Source organism: Octopus sinensis, linkage group LG10 (genome assembly GCF_006345805.1).
Source record: "Octopus sinensis linkage group LG10, ASM634580v1, whole genome shotgun sequence".
In the NCBI taxonomy this organism is placed as follows: Eukaryota; Metazoa; Mollusca; class Cephalopoda; order Octopoda; family Octopodidae; genus Octopus; species Octopus sinensis.
In genome coordinates, this window is record NC_043006.1 from 82,503,604 (window position 1) to 82,523,961 (window position 20,358).

Sequence of the window (20,358 nt, forward strand, 5' to 3'; positions counted from 1 at the left end):
AGCACATAAAAAACATAATCACAAAAGGTCAAATAAAGCTATTTATTTTAATGAACTGTAACTCAATTACTCTGTGCTCTTTCACCTTGCATTATTAGTAAACCATATCTCAAAATATCCATCTAATATCTATTTAAAACTATATAAACTGAACCAGAAAATACTGTGTCTATATGAATAAAAGGGTATCAAATACTAGCTCCACAGCCAGGCCAATTCTGCATCAGTTTAGTAATAATCATACCTGAATATAGTAATTCTTTATTTTTGTGGTCAAAAACAAAGGAAGACAACAATATGACAGGCTCCCACAATTTTTGTTTAACAAGTCCACTCACAAGGTTTTGGTTAACCTGGGGCTATAGTAGAAGACACTTGCCCAAAGTGTCATACAGTAAAATTGAACCTAAAATCATGTGGTTGGGAAGTAGACTTCTTACCATGCAGCCATGATTGTGCTTATAATATCACACGAAGCAGCTTTGAATAAAATATATTTCTGTTAACATAATATTTAATAAGGTCAAGAGTATTTGGATGTTATAAGACCTTTTTTTGCTGGAATAATTGTAGGATGAGAATTTTCTGTTGGGACTATTTTTGCAGCGATAGGTCTTATCATGTCCAAATGCACTCAAATGTGTTAAACATAACTTTACATGAAAATATGTATGAATGCACACACGCACGCATGTGTGTATGTGTGTGTGTGTGTGTGTGTGTGTGTGTGTGTGTGTGTGTGTGTGTGTGTCTGCACATGTATTTTATGTATGCAAGTCTTTGTGTTTTCCCCCCTCACTATTGCTTGAATAACCTGTGATGGTTTGTTTACATCTGTGTAACTTAGCAGTTCAACAAAAATGTTCAATAGAATAAGTATCAGCATTCATCATCATCATCATCGTTGTTTAACATCTGCTTTCCATGCTAGCATGGGTTGGATGATTTGACTGAGGTCTGGTGAACCAGATGGCTGCACCAGGCTCCAATCTGATCTGGCAGAATTTCTACAGCTGGATGCCCTTCCTAACACCAACCACTCTGAGAGTGTAGTGGGTGCTTTTACGTACCACCGGCATGAGGGCCAGTCAGGCAGTACTGGCAATGGCCACGCTCAAATGGTGCTTTTTATGTGCCACCTGCACAAGAGCCAGTCCAGTAGCACTGGCAACGACCTTGCTCGAATCATTAAAAAGATAAAATAAGCACTCGAATCAATTTGATGAAGTAAATCCTTCAAGGTGGTGCTCCAGCATGGCTGCAGTCAATTGACTGAAACAAGTAAATGAATAAAAAAATCAAGGGGTTAATACCACTAAAAAGTGTTTATTGTTCTGAACCAGATTTAATTATAGAATATTGATATTAGGTGATTTGTTAATGGGGGAGATATGAAGTGTACATGTTGCAATGGAGTCAACAGTAAGGGGTATTCTTGACTCCTTCTGAAAATAATTTCACTATTTCTAGTAACCCCCAATACCTATTTCTTTTACTACCCACAAGAGTCTAAACACAGAGGAGACAAATAAGGACAGACAAACGGATTAAGTCAATTATATCGACCCCAGTGCATAACTGGTACTTATTTAATCGACCCCGAAAAAATGAAAGACAAAGTTGACCTTGGCGGAATTTGAACTCAGAAGGTAACGACAGATGAAATACGGCTACACATTTCGCCCAGCGTGCTAACGTTTCTGCCAACACCACCACCACCACCACCACCCTCATGAAATACCTCTAGATCACACTGTGAAGTGCTTTGTGGAGAGAGAATCTGCAAAAGATTAATACTCCACAGCAAGTATATAACAAGTGCAACAATGAGATTGGTTGATTTTCTCTGTTGCTCTGTGTGCATGCATGTGTGTATGTTTGTGTGTGTGCATGTGTGTGTGTGTGTGTGTGTGTGTTCAGATTACAATTGTTCAATGTACAGACAACAGATGTAAAATGATGATGATGACAATGGCGGATTAATAAAGACAGTATGAACACCTAGAATTTGCAGTTAATAGACTTTAACAGAACTTTTATTTCACATTAAAAACAGAAATTATATTTACATTAGAAAAATTAAAGAAGCAGCAGAAGATATGCTGCTTGCTACTAACTCAGTAAGTAACCATTAACATTGAGATCAGTTATCTTAATTCTGGATTATTTTCAAAATTAATTGAAACACAAAAACATTTCATTAGAATAATAATTATAAAAGTGTTAAAAACCATTTTGTTACAGACCCACTCATATTTGAACTCGAATCTTTGTCAAGATCTTCATTACAACTTGAATAATATGAGGTTTGAGTGAGTTACCACCAGCATAATATATCATTGTCTGTTCCAGTGTAGACAGATACAGATATCTTATTCTATATACTCTTTTACTTGTTTCAGTCATGTGACTGTGGCTATGCTGGAGCATCGCTTTTAGTTGAGCAAATCAACCCCAGGACTTATTCTTTGTAAGCCTAGTACTTATTCTAACAGTCTCTTTTACTGCATAGCTAAGTTACGGGGATGTAAACACACCAGCATCGGTTGTCAATTGATGTTAGGAGGACAAACATGGTCACACAAACATACACACACGTACATACATATATATATATATATATACATACGACGGGCTTCTTTTAGTTTCCGTCTACCAAATTCACTCACAAGGCTTTGGTCGGCCCAAGGCTATAGTAGAAGAAACTTGCCCAAGGTGCCACGCAGTGGGACTGAACCACACAGCCACTCCTTCGCCTGTGTAACATTTTGCACACACACACATGATAGGCTTTCAGTTTCTGTCTACTAAATCCACTCAAAAGGCTTTGGTCGGCCCAAGGCTATAGTAGAAAACACTTGCCCAAGGTACCAGACCATGTGATTGGAAGCAAACCTCTTACCACACAGCCATGCCTGCATCTATATATATGTATGTATTCTATGTGTGGAGGCACATGGCCTAGTGGTTAGAGCAGCAGACTTGCGGTTGAGGGATCGCGGGTTCAAATCTCAGACTGGCCAATGTGTGTGTTTATGAGCGAAACACCTAAGCTCCACACGGCTCTGGCAGAAGGTAATGGCAAATTTCTGCTGACTCTTTCACCACAACTTTCTTCCTGCATTTTGCAGCTCACCTGCGATGGATCGGCATCCCGTCCAGGTGGAAAACCTATACGCCAAGGAAACTGGGAAACCGGCCCTAATGAGCCAGGCATGGCTCGAGAAGGAACAAACAAACATGTATTCTATGTAGCCATGTAGTATATTGTTGGTTATGGCTGGTCAGAAATTCGCCCTTGATTTTTATGTCTAATATTGCACTTGACTATAGAAGCAACTCAATAAACCTGTTGGCTGGATGCACAAACCCTTTTTTTCTAATGGAGGGGAAAATATAGTCTTGGTCAGTTTGGTGGTGAAAATCTCTGGAAATGGTAAAAAAAAACCAAAACAGAAAGACCCATTCTGGGAGGGACGGAATTACCTCCCTTGAATTCCACCTGCATCCAAAATGGGTCAGTTTATATACGTCTTTTGTTCACTAGTCAGCAAAAGGGGAAGACCATGTTTTCAAAACAAATTTTGAATAATGTCGGCAGTTTAGCATTTTGAATTCAAGAAGGCCCTCAGATCATGCAGATTTTTTTCAGGCCATTTTCCTCTCAGCTAAGCAAATTTTGTACTGTCTGATTCCATTGGGGTATGGCTCAGGTTGTTCTATTAGCTTCCAATTAATCCATGGTATTCCTTCTTTTAAATACTGTATATAGCTGGCAAATGTCATAATGATGCTTCTCTTGAATTCACAATGTGAAACTTTTAGGTGGTGTTCTTATGACAGAAAATTTATTTTTGGAAACGTGATTTTCCTTGTTTGTGGGCTAGTGAACAAAAAAGCGTGTATAAATTGGTCCATTTCAGACACAGTTAGAATTGTACAAAGAGAGGTACTTCTATTCTTCTCAGAATGGGTATCTTTGTTTCAGAATTTTTCCCATTTGGGGGATTTTTTACTCCCAAACTGACCAAGTCTGTATTTTTACCTCTATTAGTAAAGAGGCGACAACGTACCTCTGGCTGGGAGGTCAGATAAGTCGTCTATCTTACCAAGTGCAATGATAGATATGAAACTAATGGTAACTTTCCGACTGAGTATAAACAATGATATACTGCTCAACCACATAGCATATAACTGCTTGGAAATTTTTTTAGAAGGTGCGTCAAACTTAAGGACAACTGACCAATTATGTGAGTGTGTGTGTGTGTGTGTGTGTTGAAAAAAAATTAGTTGCAAAACATAAAAAGTGTAGTCATTAGGAATAAATAAGTCATGAAAAAATTTTTTAAATGGCTCATACATGCTATGTTTAATTTATATAGAGAAAATATAAAGTTAACATTATTTATACATGGTGAGTGTATGAATTTCAAAATAATTTCATGTAAAGAAACACTTTTAAGTTGCACTGCTGCTAAAACGTTTTTGAAATACAGAAAAAAAATGTGATTCTCTGCTGGTAATTATCAGCTTGAAATTAAACACCAAATATCTTGTTTGGAGAAGATTAATATGATTTTGAAGTTTTCCACGGAAACTAGCTAGAGTATCTATTGCTCAGTGTAGTAATACATCACAATCTTCCTCCTCCTCCCTCCTCCTCCTCATCCCTCCTCCTCCTCCTCCTCCTCATCGTCATCATTCTCATCATCATCATCATTCTCATCATCATCATCATCATCATAATCCTCAACATCATCATCATCATCATCATCATCATCATCATCATCATCATCATCAACTTCACCACCACCACCACTGATATTGTCATTTTACCAAACCATTTTTACATGATTGTGTGGGTTCAGACAGAATTTACAGGGACAGAATTTCTTTTCTTATGGCTGGATACCTTTCCTGTCACCAATCCTCACCCGTTTCCAAGCAAGGTAATATATCCTCCATGGCTGGACATACTTCTATGGAAGACTGGAAATGAATGGCATCACTTATATGATGATTGCACTTATTTACAACTGCCACTCAAGAGAAATACAAGGAGAGATAAACATACACACATATTTGTGTGTGTGTGTGTATATATATATATATATATATCGTTGGGCCTGTTCCAATGACATTATTTGATTTTATATATAAATATATATATGTAATTAAGATTCTGTTAAATTAGGTACTTAAGTTGAAGCACCAAATCAGTTCAGTATGGTCTGCACAGCTTGAAGTAAGGTGAATAAAAAGCAAATAAGTAACAAGGTATCTTATGATCATGAGCCCAACACCCTAACCACTAAGCCATTCACCTCCACATTAAGTGGATAAAGTTACTAGTCAAGGTATCAATGCATTAATACCTTGACATCCTTATTACTTATTTGCTTAATATATATATATATATATATATATATATATATATATATATATAATATATATATATATGTGTGTGTGTGTGTGTGTGTATACACACACTCACACACACACACATATGGCTATAAATAGATAGATAGACAGACAGACAGACTGATAGTTAGATGCTTTCAGCTTCTGTGTTCTAAATCCACTCACAAAGTTTTGGTTGGCCTGGGACTAAAGTAGAAGACTAAGGTGTCTAAGGAGTCACAAAGTGGGACTGAACCCAAAAGCACATGGTGGGGAACCAAACTTCTTTACCACTCAGCCATGCCAGCACCAATTATATTCTTGTAATTTCAGTTCGACTTACTTTGCCTTGTACTCATGATGGAAAACTGAAACCAGTTTAGATATGATGATGAGCAGGATTTTAGGAATGAAAGTGAAAATATTACCAAATATCTAACGAAGCTCCTACTCACTCATATCAGTGTCTTAATCGGGTGTCGTAATCATGTTATTTGAGATAGGTGAAGTAGGTGCAAAAGAAATAGTTTATAATATGCACATATTCAAAAGTATCACAGTTGTGAAACAGGTATAGTAATCTTGCATGTGGTAAGCAAAAACTAAAAGGATTGTGTTAGGAAGGGGATCTGGTCTTAAAACACTACTGCAAAAACGGAACCAAGATGAGTATTGGTTGACTGTCTTGGGACCTGCAATTTTTGGCAAGGAAAAAAAAAAAGGCCTTACAAATAGTTTACAGTTGTTTTATGAAAGTTTGTGTCCTGGTGGTTAGAGAGTTTGGTTTATGATTGTAATGTCAATGGTTCGATTTCTGGATTAAGACATTTCATTTTAGAAAATTAGAGTAAACACATAATTCTTTAATCACTGCTTTCTTTTCTCATTAACCATACATATCTTACATCTATTTTCTTTCCTCCACCTCACTCTCTATTTATATCACATCGAAACTAACTATGACTTAACTTTTCCTTTCACACCATCTCTGATGAAGGGATATTATTATTAATTAATATTCTAGAAACAGCTGTAAGACCTTCTATCTATAAATGCTCTAATATATATACAGCCTTGGTTTTTTTTTATCACATTACACAAAAAATTCGTATATACACACGTTGACATAGAACCAATGTTGAGCCCTTTATTTGTGCTTTCTTTTCTATTCATCTTCTTGGTTACATTACCAGTATCAAATAGAAACACAGTGAAGTAGTGAGGGTTCTCTAATCATACAGATTATAAGGCAACTTCACTAGTGCTGGTAACACAATAAAGTGTGCTTAATTATACTTTATGAAATGGTTGGCAAATAAACTAAGTGGAGACAAGGATGGATCAAGAGTATCTTTTAGCATTGCTGAGAGCCCAGCAACTTCTCTAGAGTTGGTGCCATGATAAAATACATCATGTACATTCTGAAAAGTGGTTAGTGTTAGGTAGGGTATCCAGTCATAGAAGCCAGGCCAAAAATAGAATTTCAAGGTCCTTCAACTGATCTAAAAAGGTGGTAGTAACTCTGAATGGAAGGCAGATGTGAAAATGATGAGAAAGATTATAATGAAGATGATGAAATGGAAAAGAATCTGTTATGCTAAACCCATCAATGTTCAGATTATTTAATTTCGTTCCTTATCCATCTTGTTACCATATTTCTCCTGAAATACTGTGCTTTTGTTTCAATTAATTTTTAAGACAATAAAGAACTTAGAAAAATAACACTCATTATTAAACTTGTTCGTGTACTTGACAAAATGCTTAGAGTCCTATTTTCCAGCTTTTTGTGTTCAGAATTCAATTGCAGCCAAATTCAACTTTGCCTTTCATCTTTTTGAGATCAATAAAATAAATTAACGTAATCAACTTACTCTTAATGTAATCGACTTACTCTCACCCCTAAAATTGCTGGCCTTGTGCCAAAATTAGAAAGAATTATTTAAATGGTTATTTGGGACAAAACATTAAATGAAATTTTGATGAAAGGTTTTAATTTAAATCATCTTAAAAGGAGAAGTTTGTATCATTGAATAAGGTGTACTCTCAGGTGGGTTGGTAACTAAATGGTTAACTCTGTGAATTCTAATCACAACTATCATTCAAGCCATACTAGAGTTCATTATAATTCTACACAGCACTTTTTATAGTCTTCCAAAGTTTATTATTATTATTATTATTATTATTATTATTATTATTATTATTATTATTATTATTACTGAGTGAGAGAGCAGTGCATGCCATCAAAGTGACACTGAGGTAAAATATATGAAGCCTAGTATACCCATCATGGCTACCTGTCTGTTAAAGGTACACCAGGCACATGGATCACAACCGTGTGTGTGTTACATGGTGATCTCATATCAAGATAAACAGCACATGATTTTGCAGGTGGGGGTCCAGTTACGAATTTTCTTCAGGTCGAGTAGCCATCCTGCTCAAAAGGTCCCTGAATGAGGGTTATTTAAGGATGCTGAACAAAACACCCTTGTTTCCAAAGGTGAATTATTCAAACCCAAAGAATTCCTCTCAACACATGGCTGTGATGCTCCCCATTACTTCTGCTCATGATCAGAGATGCACATATCATCATCCACTAAGGGACATGCTCAACTGATTGAAGTCAAACAACTGACAAACAAATATGTGGTATTCTGCTCAATACCACAGATTTGCTTGTCATTTGTTTTGCGCTGTAGCCCATCTTCTGCTCTAAGACAAAGCATGTACACAATAGCACTTCCAGTCAGTTAAGATCAGAAGCCATGAGAGCCAGTGCCAAGGTATTAGCTACGAAGTTGGCACTTGTTGTTGGGGATCTGGTAGGATGGATCCCAAGAAGATCCATCCCCGACAGCCTTCACCTCATGTGATACATCCTTGAAAAAGTGGCTAAAGAACCTGGCATAGGTGGGGCACTAATCAATTTAGATCTGTGTAAAGCTTTTGATAGGATCGACCATCTATACCTGGTGGCAGTCCTCAAGGTAGCTGGTTTCAGGACTGTATTCAGAGGCTGGCTTACTGCGATGCACAGTGGCATCTGTTCAGTGGTCAGAGTGAATGGTTACCTCTCAGAGCCATTCACCTTCATGTGCTTAGTTTGGCAAGGTTGTCCCCTCTCGAGCCACTACTACACAAACCGGAGGCATTGAGAGGCCTCCTGTGTGACCTAGGATGTGGGAGATGCATGTCAGCATATGCTGACGATGTCCCTGTAGTGTGTCAAATCATAAATATATAGAAGTGATTGGCACCACTCTCAGGGACTATGAGGCAGTTTCAGGAGCGACAATTAACCAAGAAAATCAGTGGGCTTGCAGCTCACTACCTAGAGAAGCAAGTCCATGCTGCCCATCTGTGTCCTGGGATTGATTTGCTCTACTAAAGGTGGTGCTCCAGCATGGCTGCAGTCAAATGACTGAAACGAGTAAAAGAGTATTATTATTATTATTATTATTATTATTATTATTATTATTATCATTATTATTATTATTATTATTTTCTTCCATTTCTTGCCGGGTGTTTTCCATACACCTAGGGCAGAGAACCTCATTGTATGCATTCCTAGATTACACACACAAATTCACAGGTAAAATATGTACTTAAAAAATTAATGAATAAATAAATTCATGAATGGATGTTGTTTTCACAGCGATAATGCTCTTCTCAGTACATGAGCCGTTCCAGTCAACACTATCTTTTGCACTTCCTGTCGAGATGGTAAGCCTGGTATCATTTTCAAATAGGTTTCAGTACCTTTTTTTATCAATCCTAGAGATTCCACAATCACTGGTACTGTAGTCGCCCTGAGATGCCACTATTATTATTATTATTTGTATTATTATTATTATTATTATTATTATTATTATTATTTTATTTTATTTTATTTTTTTTTATGGCAAGTACACCTTGGGAATAAGTAAACTTCTGTAACTAGCAGCAGTATCCTAACTGTGTGTGAATATACTAATCCATTCACTAAAGTCTTTTATTCTAAAACATTCCCAAGAAATATAATAAAAACAAAGCAATCTGTTATTGAGTTCACTGAATTAACAAGATTGTTTACTTTCGGTTGAAAACTATGAAATACAAAGAAATCATTTTTGTTTCTTCAGTGTATATTTCTAAGAAGGCAAAACAATAATAACGATAATACAACATAAGATAAAATAAAAAATAAGAATAATAAAAATAATTGAAAAAATACAAAAGAAAGAAACTGTTGTGTTTACATTCAGATATCCTGGCATTCTGCTGAATTGGCAATATCGTTGAAAGGTTGCAAGTACAAAAGTGTAAGGAAATACAAACACATAAGCCTTATACTTAATGGCAATGATTAATTAGACAGAAAGATATATAATAGATATTTCCTCAGGTACCAAGTTTTTTTTTTGGTTATCCAAGAAGTTAGTATTATTAAACCATCATTGGTTATAAAATATACTATTTCTAAGTGAGGGATATAGAACCACACATGATTCAGTAAGACTATTAGACAAAGTATTGGAGCTAGAAATGATTATTAAGTCAATAAGGTACAGTTACCTTTTCAAGACATGCTAACTCATAAGGGCCAGTTTCCTCGTTTCCATGGCGTATAAATTCACCACCTGGATGGGATGCTGGCCCATTACAGGATTACTCATTTTTGCCAGCTAAGTGGACTGGAGCAAAGTGAAATGAAGTGTTTTGCTCAAGAACACCACACGTTGCCTGGTCTAGAAATTGAAATCACAATCTTATGATCATGAGCCCAACACCCTAACCACTAAGCCATTCACCTCCACATTAAGTGAATAAAGTTACTAGTCAACTAGCTGAAGGGTTGAAAGCTCATATAACTTGTTCCCTTAAACTACACTCTGTCCCTAACTAAGACATTGTCAAGTTTATCTCTTATTTCTTTACTGCCCAGAAGGGGCCAAACATAGAGGGGACAAACAAGGACTGACAAAGGGATTAAGTCGATTACATCAACCCCAGTGCGTAACTGATTCTTATTTTATTGACCCCGAAAGGATGAAAGACAAAGTCGACCTCGGCGAAATTTGAACTCAGAACGTAACAGCAGACGAAATACCGCTAAGCATTTCGTCCGGCGTGATATTTCTGCCAGCTCGCCGCCTTATCTCTGTTGTGTATGTTTATATATTCAGCTCTTTACATCTTGACAGACAGTCTCTAAGCAGTGGAGAATGTCTTAATTAGATATTTGTAGTCTTCTTCCTGCAGCTTCTCTCATGGCTGATCCTTCCTATGTTTGACGAGCAAGTTCATCTGCAAAATCTGCAAACAAGGAAGATGCTGCAGGGCTGTGATGTGTTGTCTTTCTTGCTTTGGAATTTTGCTTTGAAGGCAAGGATGTGTTCTTCTTCAAGCTGTTTGGCTTCTTTAAACATATTTACTTAGAATGATTATATTAAATCTATAGCTAAATTTGTGAAGGCATTTGGCTGAGTTGTAAAGGTGTAGCACACACAATCATTGATTCCTGGTGAACTTCAGAACTTTGTTTTGGGACAAATACTTTATTTCACTTTGCTCCAGTCCATTCAGCTGGAGAGGAGTTCCAGCAAAAAGTTGAGAAGTTAACTCTGTGATGAACCAGCGGTTAGTGGGGGAGTGTTGAAATCACAATCACCATGGAAACCTTAACTTGCCTTACGACCCATGACAGACATAACTGCATTATTAACTACTATAAAGGATTTGTTCTATATCTGTCAAGCTCATCAGTATCATATCTTTGAACATATCCTTTGTCTTTATATGTCTTTTATTCATTTCTTAAGAAATATGTTGTCACTTCTGGAGCAATACCCCCGCTGATGTTCTTTCCCACTTTGATCAAATTCAAAATTTAGTTTCTAACATTGTTGGTCCCTGTTTTGGCAGCTAAACTCCAACCCCTCTTTCATTACTGAGACTTTTCTTTTTCATCTTTATTCAATAAATAATTCCAGGCTGGTTGTTCTGCTAAACTTTCATCTCTTGTTCCTTCCCTTGAGGTTACTAATTGAATGACTCATCTTTTCTCTAATTCTCATCTTTTCATTGTTGTCCTCTCTTTTAAGAAGAGTACATAATGTACACAATTCCTCATCTTTCAAATATAGAACTATATTAATGTACTCAGAGTTGTGTACTTGTGTATCACTTTATATTTTTTTCAAGCTCTGACAGAAACAGCTGTAAGCTTAGGAAATTCGTTATATAATTTCTTTTTCCCATTGTCATTTATACGGTCTCATATTACATTCAGTACTTGATCAATGCTTTTTCTCATGTATATTGAGTTCTAACACTAGGTTATTAGTATCACTATACATAGACAAAATATCAAAGCATATGTATGTATATGTATGTATCTAGGAGTGGCTGTGTGATAAGTAGCTTGCTTACCAACCACATGGTTCCGAGTTCAGTCCCACTGCAAGTGTCTTCTACTATAACCTTGAGCCAATCAAAGCCTTGTGAGTGGATCAGGCAGATGGAAACTGTAAGAAGCCCATCATATATATATATATATATATATACATATCATCATCATCATCATCGTTTAACATCCATTTTCCATGCTAGTATGGGTTTGATAGTTCAACTGGGGTCTGGGAAGCCAGGAGGCTGCACCAAGTTCCAGTCTGATCTGGCAGTGTTTCTGCAGCTGGATGCCCTTCCTAGCGCCAACCACTCCATGAGTGTAGTGGGTGCTTTTTACGTGCCACTGAACAGGGGCCAGAGGAGGCTGGCAGCAGCCATGATTGGTTGGTGCTTTTTATGTGTCACTGGCACGGACATCATCATCATCACCATCATCATCGTTTAGCATCCGCTTTCCATGCTAGCATGGGTTGGACGGTTCAACTGGGGTCTGGGAAGCCAGAAGACTGCACCAGGCCCAGTCTGATCTGACAATGTTTCTATGCCTGGATGCCCTTCCTAACGCCAACCACTCTGTGCTGGCAATGGCCATGATCGGATGGTGCTTTTTATGTGCCACCGGCATGGAGGCTATATATATATATATATATATATATTACAGATATAGGGTGAAAAATCATTAATTTAATATATATATATATATATATTATATATATATTTATATATATATATGTATGTATGTATGTATGTATATATATATATGTATGTATGTATGTATATGTTTGTGTGTCTGTGTTTGTCCCCTTGACATCGCTTGACAACCATTGCTGGTGTGTTTACGTCCCCGTAACTTAGCAGTTCGGCAAAAGCAACCAATAGAATAAGTACAAGGCTTACAAAGAATAAGTCCAGGGGTCGATTTGCTCAACCATAGGTGGTACTCCAGCATGGCCACAGTCAAATGACTGAAACAAATAAAAGAATAAAAAAAAAGAATATCGCCTACATGTTTTCCTTTTAGTTTTACTTACATTACATGAGTCGATTACACACCTACATTGAGAACATTACTAATGTTTATGGAAAGCATGTATCCATTATTGAGTTATATTTCCGTATACAGGAATCACTTTTATATTAGACACTGTTTGCAGAAATATTACATTGTCTTCATATGAAGTCAGCCTTTAAGAGAATTTAGAAATTACATTAAGGTGACAATTCATATTCTTGTTTACATCCGATATAATTAAATCTATGCGTATATGAAATCTAAATGTGGTACGCAGATGAAAATAAAATTGAATTGAGTACTGAATGGGACTTGAAACCATATGCTTCAATTTAATGTTTGAACAGATTTAATTATGATCTGAGGTAAATGTTTCTCAGCTTTATTCTGTTTGCATGAAAATATTACGGCTTCTGTAAATTAGATAATTTGTTTGTATGATGTTAACAATATTACTATGGCTAAGAGAATTTTAAAATTACATTAGATGTTTTATTTTAGCTAAGTTTTCTTATTTTTAAAAAATCTTTTTTGTTGGCATTTTTATACAATGCACTCTATGGTAGACATAAATCTATGGAAGAAGACACATCTTGTGTAAGGTGTTATACAAAGAAATTAAACCTGGAACCACGCATCTGTGAAATAAACTTTATAGCCACATGGCTATACCTATGGCTAGTTCACACAAATCTTACAGCCAATTGGTTCAACCAACTAAAAATAAAATCCCGAATCACTCTCATATCATACCCTACCAAATTAAAAACATGAAGAATGTATTAGATAATATATAACCTGGATGGGATAGGTATGGTTGGAATGTCTTTATCATAGTCTCTCTGATCAGGACTGGTCTAGGCAACAGAAACTGGTTAGTGTTGGTATTGTTGTTTATCTATTTTAAATCTAAGCATTCAACTATAATGAAATCAAAATAATGAAATCAAATAGTCTTCAATTAATTATGGACACGTTTCTGGATTAGAATAATAAGACTCATTTCCTTTGTCAACATAATATTTCGATAATTATAAATCTGAAGATGCTATTTCTAAAATTTTCAGTATGTGGTCAAGCAACTTGTGGTTAAACCCTTATTGTTATATTTATATATAAAAAAACTTTTTGTATAAGTTTTTACCGAATATGGTCCTTTTCCATACCGAAACACTACTAGGTGAAATTTGTTGATTTTATTAAATTAATGATTTTTCACCCTATATCTGTAATATATATATTATATATTTATATATAAGAATGTATATGAATATATTTGGAGAAAGATTTTTTTTAGTTAATAATTATTAATTATACAAAAAGTTTCTTAAAGACAAAAGTGATTACTACATATGTGATGGAAAGAAGTTTTTATGTAAGCACTTTTCCCTGTGTTCAGTTACTCAAACACATGTGCTAATGACTCTGGTTTTTGTTATAAATTTTTATTTCTCACTGTTTGCTACAACCAGTACCTGTCCCCGGTGAGTTTTCAGTTGAGCACTCTTTACTGGAAGCATTTGAGTGATATTTAGCCTAAACTTATCTTTTTCTGTGTCTCCCACCAGTTCTGAGGCACCTTAATGGAGTCATGAGGGCTGTTGTTTCTCCTTTGACTATGCCATTAAAAAACTAATAAATTGTGTACATCCAGAGGAATGAGACTATGGAGCTGCTGTTAGTATTACTACAGCTGTTGTTGTTAGGTTTCATGCTTTATTTGTGATAAAATAGAATTATTATTGTTGATATCTTTTTTGAACCCATTCTCAAAAACTTAGTTCCAACTTTTTACTGACAAAAGTACCATTCCCAACTTCACACATTACATCTCTTAAGCTCTTCAGAATCAGATAGTATTTATGTTCTTCACATCAATGTGATATCATCATCATCATCGTTTAACATCCGCTTTCCATGCTAGCATGGGTTGGACGATTTGACTGAGGACTGGTGAACCAGATGGCTACACCAGGCTTCAATCTTGATCTGGCAGAGTTTCTACAGCTGGATGCCCTTCCTAATGCCAACCACTCCGAGAGTGTAGTGGGTGCTTTTATGTGCCACCGGCATGGGGCCAGTCAGGCGGTACTGGCAACGACCTCGCTCAAATCTTTTACACATGCCACCGGCACAGGTGCCAGCAAGGCGATACTGGCAACGATCACGCTCGGATGGTGCTCTTTAAGGCAATGCTGGTAACAATCATGTTCGAATGGTGCCTTTTAAGTGCCACTGGCACGGAAGCCGGTTAGCCACTCTGTCAATGATCACACTCATATGGTGCTCTTTGCACCCTGCTAGCACGGATGCCAGTCATCGAATTTGATTTTGATTTTTGCAGCTGATATGGGAATTGCTGCTAGGCTTGTTACAGTAACTTCTCACTTTAACTGCCACATATTACACCAATGGTTCATCACAAACTTGACACAACTGCCTGTAACAGGCCATGGCAGTTGATGTGTTCAAGTGTTAGATACAGGTTATGATAAACTATTTGATCTGAACATAAGAACAGAAGTATATTTCCATTTCTATTTGTTTTCCTTTCAGTTCAGTTTTATCAATTCTATTTCTTTAATAATCTATTCCAACAAACATTCTGTAATTATGGTTAAGTAGGAAAAACAAAGACAAAGAAAAACGAATGTAAAACAAAACAATAAAATTAAATAGGGAAAAAAATAAAAATGAAAAACAAAACACCAAAATTAAAAAAAAATTTATAAATTAAAATGAAGCATAAGTGTGAACCTTAATTAAATAATTGCTTTTTTTCTTCTTTCTCTCCAATATTTGTTTCTATTTCCTTTTATTAACGAAGGAGTATTTTCTGCTATTTTTTGGTTCTTATATTTTTCTTTCGCCAAATTTCTATAATTTCTTTTTTTTTTCGAGATATGAAAAGTACCAAAGAAAAAAGTTCTATTTCCCTGACTATTGTTTACAAAACTCACCATTGATATAGTTCTATTATATTTCATGTCTTCTTTCTCATCTGAAGAACTTGAATCCTGGTATAAGAAATTCACCGAAGAGAAAATAAATAAAGAAAAGAAAGATATGGGGGTGTTGAACGTAAAAAAAAAAAAAGACGGAACCCCTTTCAGCAAACCCTTACACACAGCCATTACCATAAAAAAAACAAAACAAACTGAAGAATAAAAATATTTAACAAAAGGAATATTTCATATGTAGCAAAATAAATTTGAAATAGATGTTTTTTCTTTAATATATATATATTTTTCTCTGTGTTTTCATTTATTATCATTTTTCATTTTTCTTTATTTGTTGCATACAAAATTGGAACAGTTTGAAGTTGGTATATAAATGACAAATGACTGGTTTCTGCTTCATTTGAACCATACTCAAAGATTTTATACTATTAGTCTCTATATTGGAGATAAAAGCTGTCATCAATAGGCAATGGTCACACTTGGTATGAGGGTGGCTGTTGATGTCATACCATTAGATACGGAGTTCAAATCATAATCACAATACGAAAAAAAACACAAGCATTTTTATGTTTCTACCATAGGTAAGTATTGGCACATTTTATGTGAATAAACATAAAAAAACATGCTATACATATAGTTATATGAATATATCAATATGATATATGTATATGAGTGTGTGCATAATATATATAAAATGTATATATGTATATATGATATATATATATAATACATATATGTGTTTATGTAATGTATATTAAACAAAGAATCAATTAGTTAGTTGGATGTTTAACCAATTAACTAATAATGAAGGAGTGGAATTCAGCCAGTGCATGTCTAACCAATATTGACATAAACACTCTCCCTAGACACAACAAAATATAAGATAACTATATATATATATATATATATATATATATATATATATATACATTTATTGCCCACAGGGAGCTAAACATAGAGGGGACAAATAAAGGGTTGAAGTTGATTACATTGACTCCAGTGTGTAACTGGTACTTATTTAATCAACCCCGAAAGGATGAAAGGCAAAGTTGACTTCTGTGGAATTTGAACTCAGAATGTAATGGCAGATGAAATATCACAAGGCATTTCGCCAGTTCATTGCCCTATATATACATGCATATGTACATACATATACATACTCAATAACATCTTTGATCAAAACAGGTGTTTGTATAAATACAAAGATTGTATAAATAAACTAAAGATATGTATGTGTATATACACACATATATATGCATCCTCATCATCCCCCATCATTGTTTTATGGCATCTTTTCATGTTGCCATGAGTTTAACAGGTTGCCACTCTCAGACCTGACACATATTAAGGAGTGTGAAGGTCTGTGTCTCCTTTGGGAGTTTGATTTTGGCTTGATTTCTATCCTTGGATGCCCTTCCTGTTTCTAACCCTCACCCGATTCCAAGCAAGGTAATATTTCCCCTGGGCCAGAAATTGTTTCACAGAATATTGGAAATAAATAACACTGCTTGTGTGACAGTGATATTCATTTACAACAAACATTTAATATCAGGACGAAGCATTACAAACATACACACTTATATGCATGCACATATACACACACACCTCTCTTTCTCTCTCTCTCTTTCTCTTCCTCTCTCTCTCCCTCTCTCTAGCTGGGTAACCATGGATCTCCTCTACAGCAAGACATCTGTTTCTGCTTCTCTGTCACACTCCAATCTTTCATCATTTGATACAATATCACCTCCTCCAGTGCCCTCTCTTCTCTCAAAGACTCTTTGTCTTGCAAAATCACTTGGTGACCCCCACCAGTGCAAGTGCCACTTAAAAAGCACCCAGTCCACACTGTAAAATGGTTGACTTTTGGAAGGGCATCCAACTGTAAAAACCACACACCCAAACTGACCTTGTCTGTATGAGTGTTATGTAAAATGTACTCAGCCCACTCTACGAAGTGGTTGGTGTTAGGAAGGGCATCCATCCATAACAAACAGAAGCATGACACAGGCTCCTACCTGGCCAGCTCCTGTCAAACCGTCCAATCCATGCCAGCATGGAAGGAGGATGTTAAACAATGATGATGATGATGATGATGATGATATATACACATATAAAGCTGGGCTTCTTTCGGTTCCCATTTACCCAATCAACTCACGAGACTGTAGTCAGACTGGGGAAGTAAACTTCTTGACCACAAAGATAAGAAATTGAAAAAAGCAAGTTCAACAGACCATTGATTACAATCCCAGAAAGTCCATGAGGTCAATTGCCAAAGATCACCATGTGTTAGAAGGAACAGTCAGAAATTTTGTCCACGTAAACATCAGATATATGTCTCGTATGATGAGGAAAGATTAATTTGTCAGAAAAAGCAAAAGAAAATCACTTCATCAGATCTAAAAGGCTTTTAAACAAACTGAAAAATCCAGCAGAAGATTTGATTTGGCTTTTCTCAAACAAGAAAAACTTCAACCAAGATCAAAAGGTTAACAGGAGGAATGACAGATGGTTATGTGCAGACCCTTCTGAAGTTCCAAGTGTTATGCATACAAAATTTCCTGAAACTGTCATGGTTTTAGGGGTTGTCAGCAATGAAGGACATGTAATGCCTCCTTAATTATTTCCACAAGGCCTTAGAGTTAACTCTTCCTCCTACATTGGGGTCCTGGAAATATTTGTTAAGCCCTGGATAGACAGTGCATGCAATGGAAGGCCATATGTGCTTCAGTAAGACTCTGTGCTATCACATATGGCTCTAGTAACACAGGAATGGATGGCTGAAAATTTTCATGATCACATAACCTCTAACATTTAGCCTTCTAATTCCCCAGATCTCAATTCATCGGACTACTACATGTGGAGTGTTGCTAAGAGAGAGGTCAATGCACATGCCCATAACAGCAAAGATTCTTTGAAGGATACCATAGTCAGAGTAATGTCCAAAATGAACCAGGACCACTTGATTCAAGCATGTAGATGATCTCGATCTCATATAGAAGCAGTTGTTGAAGCTAAAGGTGGCTTTATTGAATAACGTTATAGAAAAGAAGGTTTATTTTTATCCTCAGAGCATTTTTTGATAAATAAAGTTATTATCTGTTATCATATATCTCGTATTTTATAAACATAAATCTGTACTCAAATATCTTATGCACTCTGTATATATATATATATATATATGGATATGTATATGACAGGCTTCTTTCAGTTTCTGTTTACCAAATCCACTGACAAAGCTTTGGTTGGGCCAAGGCTATAGTAGAAGACACTTGCCCAAGGTGCCATACAGTTGCACTGAACCCAGAGCCAGGTGGTTGGTAAGCAAGCTACTTAACACACAGCCACTCCATATATATATATTATTATATATATATGTGTGTGTGTATATATATAATATGTAAAACTGTATATATATATACATACATACATACATACATACATACATACATACATACATACATACATACATACATATATATATATGTTTATATTGTCTTTTATTCTTGACAACATTTGTCACTAATATATATATAGAGAGAGAAAGAAAGAGAGAGAGAGAGAGTCTTCACTAATTACTGCTGCAAACATACCTCCGCAGCAGGTGGATGTTTGCGTGCATATTTACAGGGATACGAAAACTCTGCAGTTTGAATTCCAGTTCAGTATCATTGCTGAGGTGGCAGTGAAGTGCCAATGAGAGGTTAGTGTGGTGAAACGTGAAAACTGCTGGCATCAGGACAACTCAGTCAGCTGAAACTTTTCAATAACATTCATTAACAATCCATATGTATGTAGATGAGCATATATTCATACCAACATGCATACATACATACATATAAATACATATATAATATGTATATATATATATAATATATATATATATATAATATATATATATATATATATATATATATATATATATGTATATATATATATATATATATATATATATAATCGTGGCCGATGCCAGTGCCGCTTCGACTGGCTTCCGTGTCGGTGGCACATAAAAAGCACCATCCGAATCGTGGCCGAAGCCAGTGCCGCCTCGACTGGCTTCCGTGCAGGTGGCACGTAAAATGCAGCAATCCGACCGTGGCCAATGCCAGCCTCGCCTGGCACCAGTGCAGGTGGCACGTAAAAAGCACCCACTACACTCACGGAGTGGTTGGCGTTAGGAAGGGCATCCAGCTGTAGAAACATTGCCAGATAAGACCGGAGCCTGGTGCAGCCTTCTGGCTTCCCAGATCCCCGGTCGAACCGTCCAACCCATGCAAGCATGGAGAACGGATGTTAAACGATGATAATGATGATGATATATGTATATATATAGGTCGCAGTGAATAAATTGTCGTCGAAATTACGCAAATATATAAATATGAATATGTGGATAATTGTGTGTATGTATATATGTGTGTGTGTGTGTGTGTGTGCATGTGTGTGTACATATGTGTGTTAGTGTGTTTCCTTGTCTTGACATGTTATATGATGGTTGTAAATAAGTGTCACCATCATACAAGCAGTGTCCTTCATTTCCAATCTTCCTGTGAAAACACGTCTAGTCAAAGTGAAACGTTTGCCTGTTTGCAAACAAATGAGGGT

General features: G+C 36.0%; 1 protein-coding gene across 2 annotated transcripts in view; it reads right to left on the reverse strand.

The window, feature by feature from the left end:
• Positions 1-20,358, reverse strand: part of LOC115216673 (transmembrane protein 47-like) — a 154,110-nt gene that overhangs the window by 67,402 nt on the left and 66,350 nt on the right. The window contains exon 1 of one of the 2 annotated variants that reach the window (XM_036506860.1): positions 15,760-15,812. The exons of the other annotated variant lie outside the window; for it this stretch is intronic. Within the exon in view, the coding sequence (XP_036362753.1) occupies positions 15,760-15,786 (27 nt within the window). The 5' untranslated portion in view covers positions 15,787-15,812. Of the gene's footprint in view, positions 1-15,759; positions 15,813-20,358 lie in introns of those variants that run through there. 2 annotated transcript variants of the gene reach the window in all.